The following is a 10,752-nucleotide window of genomic DNA, read 5'->3' as shown; positions in this document are numbered from 1 at the left end:
ACACACACACACACACACTTTTTGTCGCAGCAAACATAATTGTTCCTTAATTCCTTAATTTACCTTGAACAGATTGAAATATTGAGAAGTTGGAGTCATACATGTAGGTATCCCCCCCCCCCCATTGGGAATTAGGTTTTGGTTTTTTTTTTGACTTCTCAAGATTTCTCTGGAATAGTCTAGCCGCCCCCCTTTCAATTTGCTTCCGACGCCACTGATATGTACTCCTAACAATATAAATAGAACATAGGTAATGTACAAGGCTATCCTTGATGATTTTTTTTTTGCTTGTCAAGATTTCTCTGGAATAGTCTAGGCCCCCACCGACGCCACTGATAGGTACTCCTAGCAATATAAATAGAACATAGATAATGTACAAGGCTATCCTTAATGATCACTCTTGCACGACGGGAAGAATGAACTAAGAATAGAGACTTACGTAAAAATTACAATAATTGCACAACAACGTACACGTGCGGCCCCACGTTCTTTAGTCATTGATCGTACCCGCGTTGCGTTTATGGAGCAAGCTTACGAAATACAAAATCGCTCGATCAAATTACTGTTCACAATATAACTCCGTCTAGAATAGAACCTGCCTTTAAGTTACACTAGGATGTGGTGGAGAGTATAGATTTTTTCCATGCAGAATATACTTTATGTATTTTGTGACCTTTAAGTACTCCTCCGGCGTTGACCAAGCACGAAACGATGACCCCATAAGTCTAACACCTTAGAGTGTGGAGAGTTGAGTGCGAGGTCAATGTGACGGTCTCAAGCGAAAAACAAACAAAAGAAAATTCTTTCAAAAAACCTGAGAAAGCCGGCCAGTGGAATATTATTGTTTTCTAGAAAAAAGTTAATGAACAATAAATATAGTCTCCGGAACAATTAAAAATATATGAGTGATCATTTAGTTTGCACACTAATTTTTGTCACAATAGGTGTGAAAAGTTTGTATAAATAAAACAATGTATGACTGCACTCATCGTCGCAAACCACTGTTTTGAGTCCACAAGTTTCATCAATGATGATGGAGAGAATCGATAAGAATCACGCGTGGGTCACCGACGATGGATTGCACTCCCCGACTTCTCTTTATCTAAAAACAATATACTGCAGCTACATTCTGTCTTGAATTGTAATTTTGATTAGATTTTCCTCCAAATCCCAGTGTCCCTGTCACATACAATGTCTGGGTAGGAGATCGCAGGGGCTTTGTGTCCGGACTGTGGCTACACCACAGCCGATATGAACAGTCCGTATCGAGACTGGCGATGCGCAGTTTGATCCAAAAAAACTGGCCAGCTTCAGGACTTATCCAACATTCTCTCACACGGACTGTCTAAATTCTCCACGCAACTTGTTAGTCATCCGTGGACTGACGAATTAAGGCAATTCTATCGCGCACATTCATCAGATACCAATGCTGTAAAGAAGAGAAGCTAATTTAATGCTTCAAATACAATTATTTTTATTTTTTCTAATAAAACACACCCAAATATGCCACATTGTTAAGAGGCACGAGTGGTTAGCGCAGAGGACGCTCACAGCTAGGTGAGAGGGTTCCAGAGGTCGTGAGATCAAGTCCCGGCCAGGGAGGAGGTGGAGCTCCAATACAGCGAATTTCCCTGTGCTATATGTATATCTAATCTTTCACTACGTGCTGGCATATGTCAATTTGAGAGTTACTGCAATGTTTATGTTTATAAATTAATTATTTATTTACTGTGAACAAAACACACACACGCAAAATAGAAAATAAAATATCAAAGGCCGGAACGGCCACAAAGGCGTCAAGCTGACATTTTCTTTTATATAGAATGATATCAATAATTTGAAATTCTGTACTAATATGTATAGTCGTTTATCAAATAATATTAGAATAAAAAAGGAAATGAATTACGTTTTGTGCTGTTTCAAAAACAATAATCAGTATATTTCGTTATAAAATATGTAGTGATGAGTTTATAATACAATAACTTATCATGGTTACAAAAATCGAAGAAATTTCAAAGTTAAAAAAAAAATTATTTTCTTTCTGCTTTAAAAAGTCTTTGCACATTTCACAGGCTCATAATTTGAATACATTAACAGTGTGTCCCTAATTATAATAATAAAACATACTTTTATTTATTTCAATTCCCGTTTGAAACAAGATTACCTATGCTATGGTTGTTTACAAACAAATCCACAACACGTGCTATCTAAAATGCTCGACCAAACCAACTGCATTATCGTGTTTATTAATTGCAACAAAATCTCTAGATAAGTTTATCGCTTACAATTATTTTGAAGACCATGCCCGATAACAAATACATTTACATATCAAATTTTATTTCTATCGGGCACAGTCTCCAATCAAAATGTAAGCGATAAACTTAAATAATATTTTAGTGAATGTTTACATTGCACCTTATTGTATTCATCCGCCATTTCTTGATTAAGCAAATTTATACTAATGCAATGAGTTGTCAATAACCAGGGAGGCAAAGTTGGGTTTCTCGTACACAATTTAGTTGAATAAAAGGAATACAAATCTTGTAATACGTTTAATACTTCAAGGAACTTATTTTTTTATGCGCATCAAAAAGGCGGTGCAGTGCATGAATTTTTGGACGATTGCCAATCCAGACGATCGCTAGAAGGCTGCCGAGCATTAGCTCGACGCCTTAAAAAACAATATATCCGAACACTTAGGTATCGTATATTTTTATTGAATCAATGTAAAAACTTTGTCGCATTCAAATAATAATTAACATGTTTAAACAATCAAATGATGACATCCATCCACACAGACCACTATATACTAGATTGGTCAACTCTGAGGGTTTATCCTGCCCAATGACAAGACCAACATGATTTGACATGGACATTATGAGGGTAAAACTACACGACAAAACAGTGGACATTTGGAAAATTTCCATCATTTCATTCTGTATAACTACAGGACTCCCCCAGATCAATTCTTGGTAACACAATCAAAATACTGTGAAATTCAATATTGTAGCTCTTATAAAAAGCTCCAAAGCAGATTTACAGCCAATTATGAATCCAGTGTTACATATATTACAACCATAAAAAGAAAACAAGATACAAAAATATACATTGAATATTTGACCTGAAAGGTTTGAAGAAATATCACAGTTCAAAGGTACTCATTGCAGACCATATTAATCAAAGTAAATCAATCGACAGACACAGAAGCTCATCCTGATTAGATAGTTAAATTATTCATTTAAATATAATTATCGATTTACCCTCAATATACCTGGTATCAAACAATGCTTTTGCACACAATCTCCCATACCGAATGCTGTAGTTGCTTTTAACAGGTAAAATTTCATTTTAAAGTTTTAGTTAAAACAGTCCATGTCAAGAAGAGGTATCCAACATAAAAACTCCAACACTTGTAAAATCATTTTTGGCAAACTGTAGTAACTTAACCGTTCTCTTCTATGACAATTATCGGTATCGGCATTTTCTATATCACTAAAGTAAATAAGTAAATATACTTATTCTTTAAAAGCCTCATTTCAGTGAGTAATTGTGACAAGATGCATTAACCAGTTGATAAAAACACATAAACAAAGACACCTCTCTCACTACCCATACTCTCACAAATACAGCATCTCTCTTAAGATACAAATCTTCCTACAGCATTCAAACATCTGGATAAGAAAATGGATAGTCTAAAATATAAATATAAAATATAAACGAGAAGATTGTTCAGATTGCAACTTGAATAAATAAAGCAATAACTATAACGAGCCCTATCACTATCTGGTAGTTAAATGGGAGGTAATTCAGGAAATAAGGTATCTTCCATAGTCATGAACTCTGCCGTCTTTTAATGTACTCCACCACTCTCAGTATGCCCTCTAACCGCTCCTTGTAGGAGGTCATTGCCAGCATTTTTAACTGGATCCTAGGATCCAGAGGGAGAACTGGCAGGACTTTCCATAGCCAAGCAGTGCTGTTAGGATTACCCTGAAAATCAGCGTCGTAGGAGGGAAAGCCACCAAAATGGCGACTGATCTGATTTCTCTGTATCCCTGGGAGGTTTTCAAACCAGCTTTTCACTTCACTGTAGGTCTTTTCTTGCAGTTTGTTAACGGCTGAATTTGGAAAAAACGGAAATTATTGTAACATTTCTGTTTTTATTGTTACATTAATGTTTAGACTTAAATTATTTCTCTACATCCTCATACTAAAGAAACTGAACAATCAATTCTTACAGCTTTCTAAATGTGATAGTTAATTTGCTCACTATCACTTTTTCAATGAGTAACAACAACATTTTCTAAATTTGGATGAGTGGAAAGAAACAAAATACAATAAGTCATAATCTACCTTCCATATCCTTTTCTTTAACTACTACATCCCTCAGGAACTCAACGTTTGCAGTGTTGTACCCATCTCGATGTCCCTTGGATAAAACTCGAAATCTCCTTCCTCCAATACAATCCACCAGGGACCGGCCATCAGGGAAGAATTGGACATCTCTGATCTCCAACATACAGCCAAACTCCGAAAACTCATCCCTGTGAACAAAAATATAACTGGTTGTTAATAATTTTGCCACTGCAACAAGCATGCTAAAAATTTAAAGTTCCACGAACTGGATTAATCTAATTTCAGAGAGAATCAAAACTAGAAAAAATAATTCTTTTTTTTTATAACTCATTTGTCAAATAAAACCATTAAAATTTTGTTAAGCATACCATTACAAAATTCTGTTGGCAACATTACCATATTACATAACACTATTTAGCAGGTACTATCTTTTTATATGTCTTTTTTATCTGGGTTTCACTGACTTCCATTGGAAATACTAGCACTTTAGCCAACTCATTTAGTGTTTTACTAATTAGTTAAAAACCTTAATTCCCATCTATTTTTCAATCATTTTAAAACATGACTTCCATAAAATTAAAAAGGCAATGAACCAGTTTAACTGAAAACCCATTGTGTAGGAGAAACAAATGCTAGCAGAATATAGAAAATATAAAAATGTTCACACATACTCTGATTCACCATCTGCAATGCACATGCCAAACTGGCGAGTCCCTGCTTCCATACATTGTCTTATCATCAGTCGATATCGAGGTTCAAATATGTGCAGTGGACAGGACACTCCAGGGAAAGCCATGGCGCAAATAAAAATGGGGATGTGATGTCTCTCATCTTCACCCATCCTGAAGTGAGAAGAAACTCAATTTTATACTTTCATGTCAACAATTAAAAACTCAACAAAAAAACTTACTCCAAAAACTAACACTTGAATCTTGAAGATTCAATAACGTTTTATACTTTTCATTTACCAAAGATTTCCTGAACAATTAATGGAGCAAAGGAACACTTTTTTTTATTATTTGTTATGTTAATATATCTGAACTTACTTGGCAAGTTCTGCAATTTCATCTTCATGAAGTTTTTTCCTTGCTTCATATTCTTTTTGGAAATATGTTTTGATAATATTTTCCAAAGATTCATCTCGAGTCTGACGCCTCTCAGCCAAATACTGTTTCATAAATGAAAAAAGAATACTAAGAATAAATATAAGGCCAAATATATTAACAATCTTCAATTTCTACAGCCAAAAATTTTATAACAGTAATTGACATACAATTATTTTTATTTCCATTGCAAGATTTGAAAAGGTTCTTAACTTATTTTATTTAATTCAAAGTAAATAATATTCCCTTTTTCAAATGGCAGTAAAATCAATAAATTTGACAGCATTTGACCCATTGCAGTACCTAACAAACATCGCGAATTGTTTAAAATTTGAGGCCTAAATCAAGAGATATTTAAACACATATGAATCAATGAACTTCATAAAAAAAACCACAGTGCTTATATGTTAGTAACATTGAAGTGCAACTGGGCTTACCTCAGCCAATGTGCTTTTGCATAGAGGACAGTTGCTTTGGTGATCCAGACACCTGTCTAGACAGGGACGACAAAAGGAGTGTCCACAGGGGGTGGTTACTGGTTCATACAGCAGTCGATAACACAAACTGCATTCAAAGTCTTCAACATTCACTAAGATTTTGCTAATATCCATTGGTACAATTTCTTCAGACTCTACAAAGCAGAAATTTTGTAAGTTTTACAACATATGATATGTAAATAATTAATGATTATCGGTATGAAATTCATTGATCAACTGATATTTTTAATACACATAATATTTTTCAAACTTAATAAATTTTATACGCCTAAGAATTGTTTCCCTAAGCTTACTTTGTTGTTTTTGCGGTGATTCCTGTGGGGAAAGTGGTGGTTGGGTGGTGCTCGGTTCTCTGGCCCGCTTCCTGTTGATGTCAATGTTCCTCCCCGAGGGCGAGTGTGAACGTGACCTTGAACCTCGACAGAAAAAGACTGGCGACTCTGATCTGCTGCTTGGTTCTGATGCACCTGATGAAATTCATTCCATTCATAAATAAAATCTACATCAAATCAAAAAATTTAATCTCTGTGATAGGGCAAAGCCTGTACATACTTTTAAAATTTAAGGGAAGGACATTGTTGTCATTCTGACCAAAGGAAACATGCCCAGATGAACACTGTTCCTCCTACAAAAATGAGCAAAAAGTGATTATTTCATCCATAGATCTTTCCAGTCAAACACCATTTCTTTCAAAATAGGCTTTAACAGAAATGCAAAAACAGTACTTGCAATACCTACCATATCAACATGATCAAAGCTTGGTTTGACTTCTTCTTGTTCAAGTAAGAAGTTGGTGGCACTGCAGAGGGTTTCATCGATGATGTCCTTGAGTTGCTCCAATTTGTGGACGGTCATGTGAGGTAGAAGAAGAGAGGAGCTGAAGTTGGCCCGAATCAGTCGAGTCAGCAGCGAAGGGTTAAACTGATTCTTTAAAGCCAAAGCTTTGACATCATCATCTGGGAATGGGGACAGAATCTTGTGCAGAGACTGAAATAAATTATACGTTTATAGTGATCTACTGTTACATGTTCAAGGATTGTTTTGATATGTTAAGAATTTTTTCCCTCCCATAAAGATTGGTAAGACTATTGATACCAATTGAAATATATTTTACATTTTGACATTGCCATAGAAATCATAATGTTTGAATCAATTTTCTTCATCTTGATGACAGTACTACCATAGATTGGCACATAGGCATGAATAGAGAGCAACCAAATTAATAATGAAAAAACAATGGTTTGAAAATACACCCAGAAATATTTTATTATGTCATAATGTGTGGAATATTCAAAGTATTTTACTTACTTTAGCAAGGAAATCTTTTGCTGCCTGAACTTCAGAGTCTAATGCTAGACATTGTAGCAATGACACCACAGCATCTTCAAACAGATTCAAACCAAACTGGGAACAACCCTTCCTGAAGTATCCCTATTAGGTTTGAAAAAAGTGATACATATAATTGAAAACTTATCAATTATGATAATAATATACTAAATTCTAAATTATCTTATACATTTCAAATGTTGCTCAAACATCCTACTGAAGTAAAAAGACACAGTTCCTCATACTCATAATTCATCTATAAAAATTGAAAATAAAGGTAGAGATGTAAAAAGAATCTTACTTTAGGCCAATCAGGTCGAAGTTTGATCACTTTTTCTGCATCTTGCAGAGCCTCACTATAGCGATCAAGACAGCCAAATGCATGGGAACGATTGCTCAGTAACAAATGATCATGTGGAGCTGTAAAACAAATTTTCAGATTTCCAATATCATGGTCTTAACTCTTCACTGATAATATGGAAGGAAAGAGCGCACTTCAATGATGCAAAGAAAACCCTTTATAATTGACTGCAAGGTGAGGCAATTTTGTATGCTTTTTAACTTTGAAAAACTGGAAATTATCATATAATGTCAAACATGTTACAAAAGTCTGTGATCAACAGCTTTGAAATCTATTATTAAAATCATTTTGAACCTAAGTTTTAATTTCCAGATGCATAGCAATTGTGAATAACTAACGGAAAAGTCATTACAATTAGCTTTGATGATTCAAATTCCTATTTTCTCATAAATAATCAAAGTGAAAGTAGACTTGTGGACATTTTTAACCCAACCGGAAGTTAGATTGTTACAAAACAACCATCTTCCGGATTGTGTTTCATAACTTACTTTTGGTTTAAAATTAATACTTACACAATTCAATGGCTAAACTGTACATTTCAATCGATCTATCGTATTTTCTTCTTTCAAAAAACTTATTCCCTTCAGATTTCAAACACGAAGCTTTACTTTCATTAGGGAACCAACTTTCGATTAATCTCATCAGTAACACGTTGGATTTAAAATTTGAAGTCCTCACTAAATGATGAAGAGTACCACATGTTCTACATGCTTTTGATTGATCTCTTTCGAAACATTTTCTACAATAAGTGTGTCCGCACGGAATAGTCACTGGTTCATTAAAAAGTCCCCTGCATATAGTGCATGTAAACATGAAACTTTTGCTCATATTTGCACTTGTGGCAATACTGTCCTGCTTTACAGCGTTCACAAGAGCCGAAACCAAATGTTTTAAAGATGACTGGGTCAAGTTTCCGAGTCTGAAAGCACTCGCATACGTATCAAAAGCTTTTTCAAAGTGACCACACGAGGCAAAACTGTCAGCCAGTCCTATGCATAGTTCCAAGGATGGTCCGTTTTCTTTTATCGTTCGCTCATAAATTTCCACTGCTAGTTGGAAATTCTGAGTATTGAATGCCTCTTTCGCTAAATCAACCATCATTGACTGTGGCTGATCCACTCTTCCTCACTCACAGTAGATCCATCGGTGTAAAGTACGGTTATTGTGATGTTTGCAACTTATGTAATGTATCACGTGGTTTGTAGCTATGCGCTGATTGGTCATATTTCCTTTTCTGGGGTCGCGACAGGGTTTGTTATGAAAGCAGAAATTTTATAATCATTTATGTTATATACCCAGTATATTAAATTGTATAATAATTAATTCGTGATATTAATTTGATAACTATGAAGATCTGCAGTAAATACTAAAGTAAGATCAGGGGCGTGTATACGTCCCTTGTAAGATAAACAGTTTATATTAAACATTTTTCCCCCGAAAGGTGTGGAAATCGATATTGATGTGTACTGGTCAACAAGTGAGCATTTGAGGTAAAAAAAAAAATGACGAAGTCCGAAGAATCTTAATATATATAACTATTTTATCTGACATATCATAACCTACGCTGTTTGATGTTTAGTAAAACTTACGGGGTCTTTAACGAAAACGCCGATTATATGAGACTTATAATTATATACTGACACCATGCAGTCACCGTTTCATGAAAAGCACTTGATTTAATTGAACCCCATGTAGGTCAGATATGTTATTTATTTAAAAATATTTTCCATGTGTTACATCTCTGTAATGTTATATCTACTCTCCCCAATATCTTCAACAATCAATCGCATTTCTTATTACATTAAGAACACATTTATATAGGTCTTTAATTTGATTATATAATGAATGAGGCCATACATTAGAATTTACATATTACAATTATTTTGCTTAAATTGTTTGTCATTGAGTCAGTAAGTACTTGTTTTTATTTTTCTGTTACTACGTATTTAGGCCGTTCTAGTTATATAGCAAGTGTGAAGCGCAGATTTTGAAACCTATAGAGCCGACATCACGTTCAGATCCCCACGTGTCGTAAGATATAAATAGTCCGCCACATGTCCATCTTAAATACAGGTCAATACATGTACAGCATATATTATTGATATAAACTTTCATACAGGTAAGAGGAAAGGCAAGATCTTTCGATCTGATTTTAGTAGTTTCTTTATCCCTGTTTTTACGTAGCATACATTGCCAACAAATCGTATGATGTATAGGTTCTTTGATATATACGATCAGAAATATAGATTTGTATTAAGTCGTTATACATGTGCAACCAATGTCAGGAAAATTACGAAAATTTGATATATTAAAATTGCACGGTTATGTATAGATGGCATTGTAATGCAAAAGAAAGGAGTATATGAAATATCGTGCTAATCATACAAGCATTGATATATATATGTAAAGCTTTAGTGCAAAAAGGTTTTTAAATGAAATTAAATTCTCTTGACCGATTTCGGTTCATTTGATATTTCATACTAGAGATATATATATATATATATATATATATATATATATATATATATATATATATATATATATTTATATATATAGTATAAATTTTATATAACTATTTATATAATTAAATATGTATTAATTTAAATATATATTTTGAAACAGTGTTTTAAAAGTTTTTTATTATATATATATATATATATATATATAAAACACACCTCAAATATTTAAATGTTGCATTGTTTTGTCTGTGATAACACTACGAATCGATTTTGTAACGTATGTATATATAGTCCAATGCATTTCATCAATGACTACGAGTATTGTGACATTAATATTATATTATAGTTTATATAAAAATTAAGTTCTCTTCTCTGAATTGTTTGTAGGATTGCGAAATCTTCTAGATGTGTATGGTAGGAAACTTTCGATAACTGTTGCTTTAAATCCAAAATCGTGATTTTTCGAATGGGTGGTAAGGTCAGAAACGATTAAAAATAGATTTTCAAACACCAAAACTTAGACATTGTTAACAATTTTACATATCTAGGTACATCTATAGTTTTTAATTTTGATAATGAATTTTCGAAAACTGAGAAAGGTTATGTATTTTTTCTGCAATGTCGCCAACTTCATATCCCGCATGAATCAC

General features: G+C 33.8%; 1 protein-coding gene across 1 annotated transcript; it reads right to left on the bottom strand.

Annotated features, from left to right (window-relative positions):
- Nucleotides 1-2,696: 2,696 nt before the first annotated feature.
- Nucleotides 2,697-8,839, bottom strand: LOC128155923 (LON peptidase N-terminal domain and RING finger protein 3-like). The gene is made up of 11 exons (XM_052817807.1): nucleotides 8,156-8,839; nucleotides 7,584-7,702; nucleotides 7,265-7,387; nucleotides 6,695-6,943; nucleotides 6,509-6,581; nucleotides 6,250-6,423; nucleotides 5,897-6,090; nucleotides 5,403-5,524; nucleotides 5,028-5,198; nucleotides 4,354-4,544; nucleotides 2,697-4,118 (listed from the first exon to the last, which is right to left on the bottom strand). Exons 1-11 carry the CDS (start codon nucleotides 8,742-8,744, stop codon nucleotides 3,832-3,834), a joined length of 2,292 nt encoding a protein of 763 aa, XP_052673767.1. The 5' UTR covers nucleotides 8,745-8,839; the 3' UTR covers nucleotides 2,697-3,831.
- Between the last annotated feature and the right edge of the window lie 1,913 nt (nucleotides 8,840-10,752).

The sequence above is a fragment of the Crassostrea angulata genome, chromosome 7 (genome assembly GCF_025612915.1).
Source record: "Crassostrea angulata isolate pt1a10 chromosome 7, ASM2561291v2, whole genome shotgun sequence".
Taxonomy (NCBI): domain Eukaryota; kingdom Metazoa; phylum Mollusca; class Bivalvia; order Ostreida; family Ostreidae; genus Magallana; species Magallana angulata.
Note: the sequence above shows the minus strand (reverse complement) of the source record. Positions and strands in the feature narration are given on the sequence as shown.

What these genes read in the sequence shown, in the direction of transcription:
- LOC128155923 (XM_052817807.1), bottom strand. Translation starts at nt 8,744, where the DNA reads ATGATGGTTGATTTAGCGAAAGAGGCATTCAATACTCAGAATTTCCAA. An exon ending in ATCACCGCAAAAACAACAAA is followed by an intron (nt 6,091 to 6,249) that starts GTAAGCTTAGGG and finishes TCTGCTTTGTAG; the next exon opens with AGTCTGAAGAAATTGTACCA. An exon ending in ATTGCAGATGGTGAATCAGA is followed by an intron (nt 4,545 to 5,027) that starts GTATGTGTGAAC and finishes TTTTGTTCACAG; the next exon opens with GGATGAGTTTTCGGAGTTTG.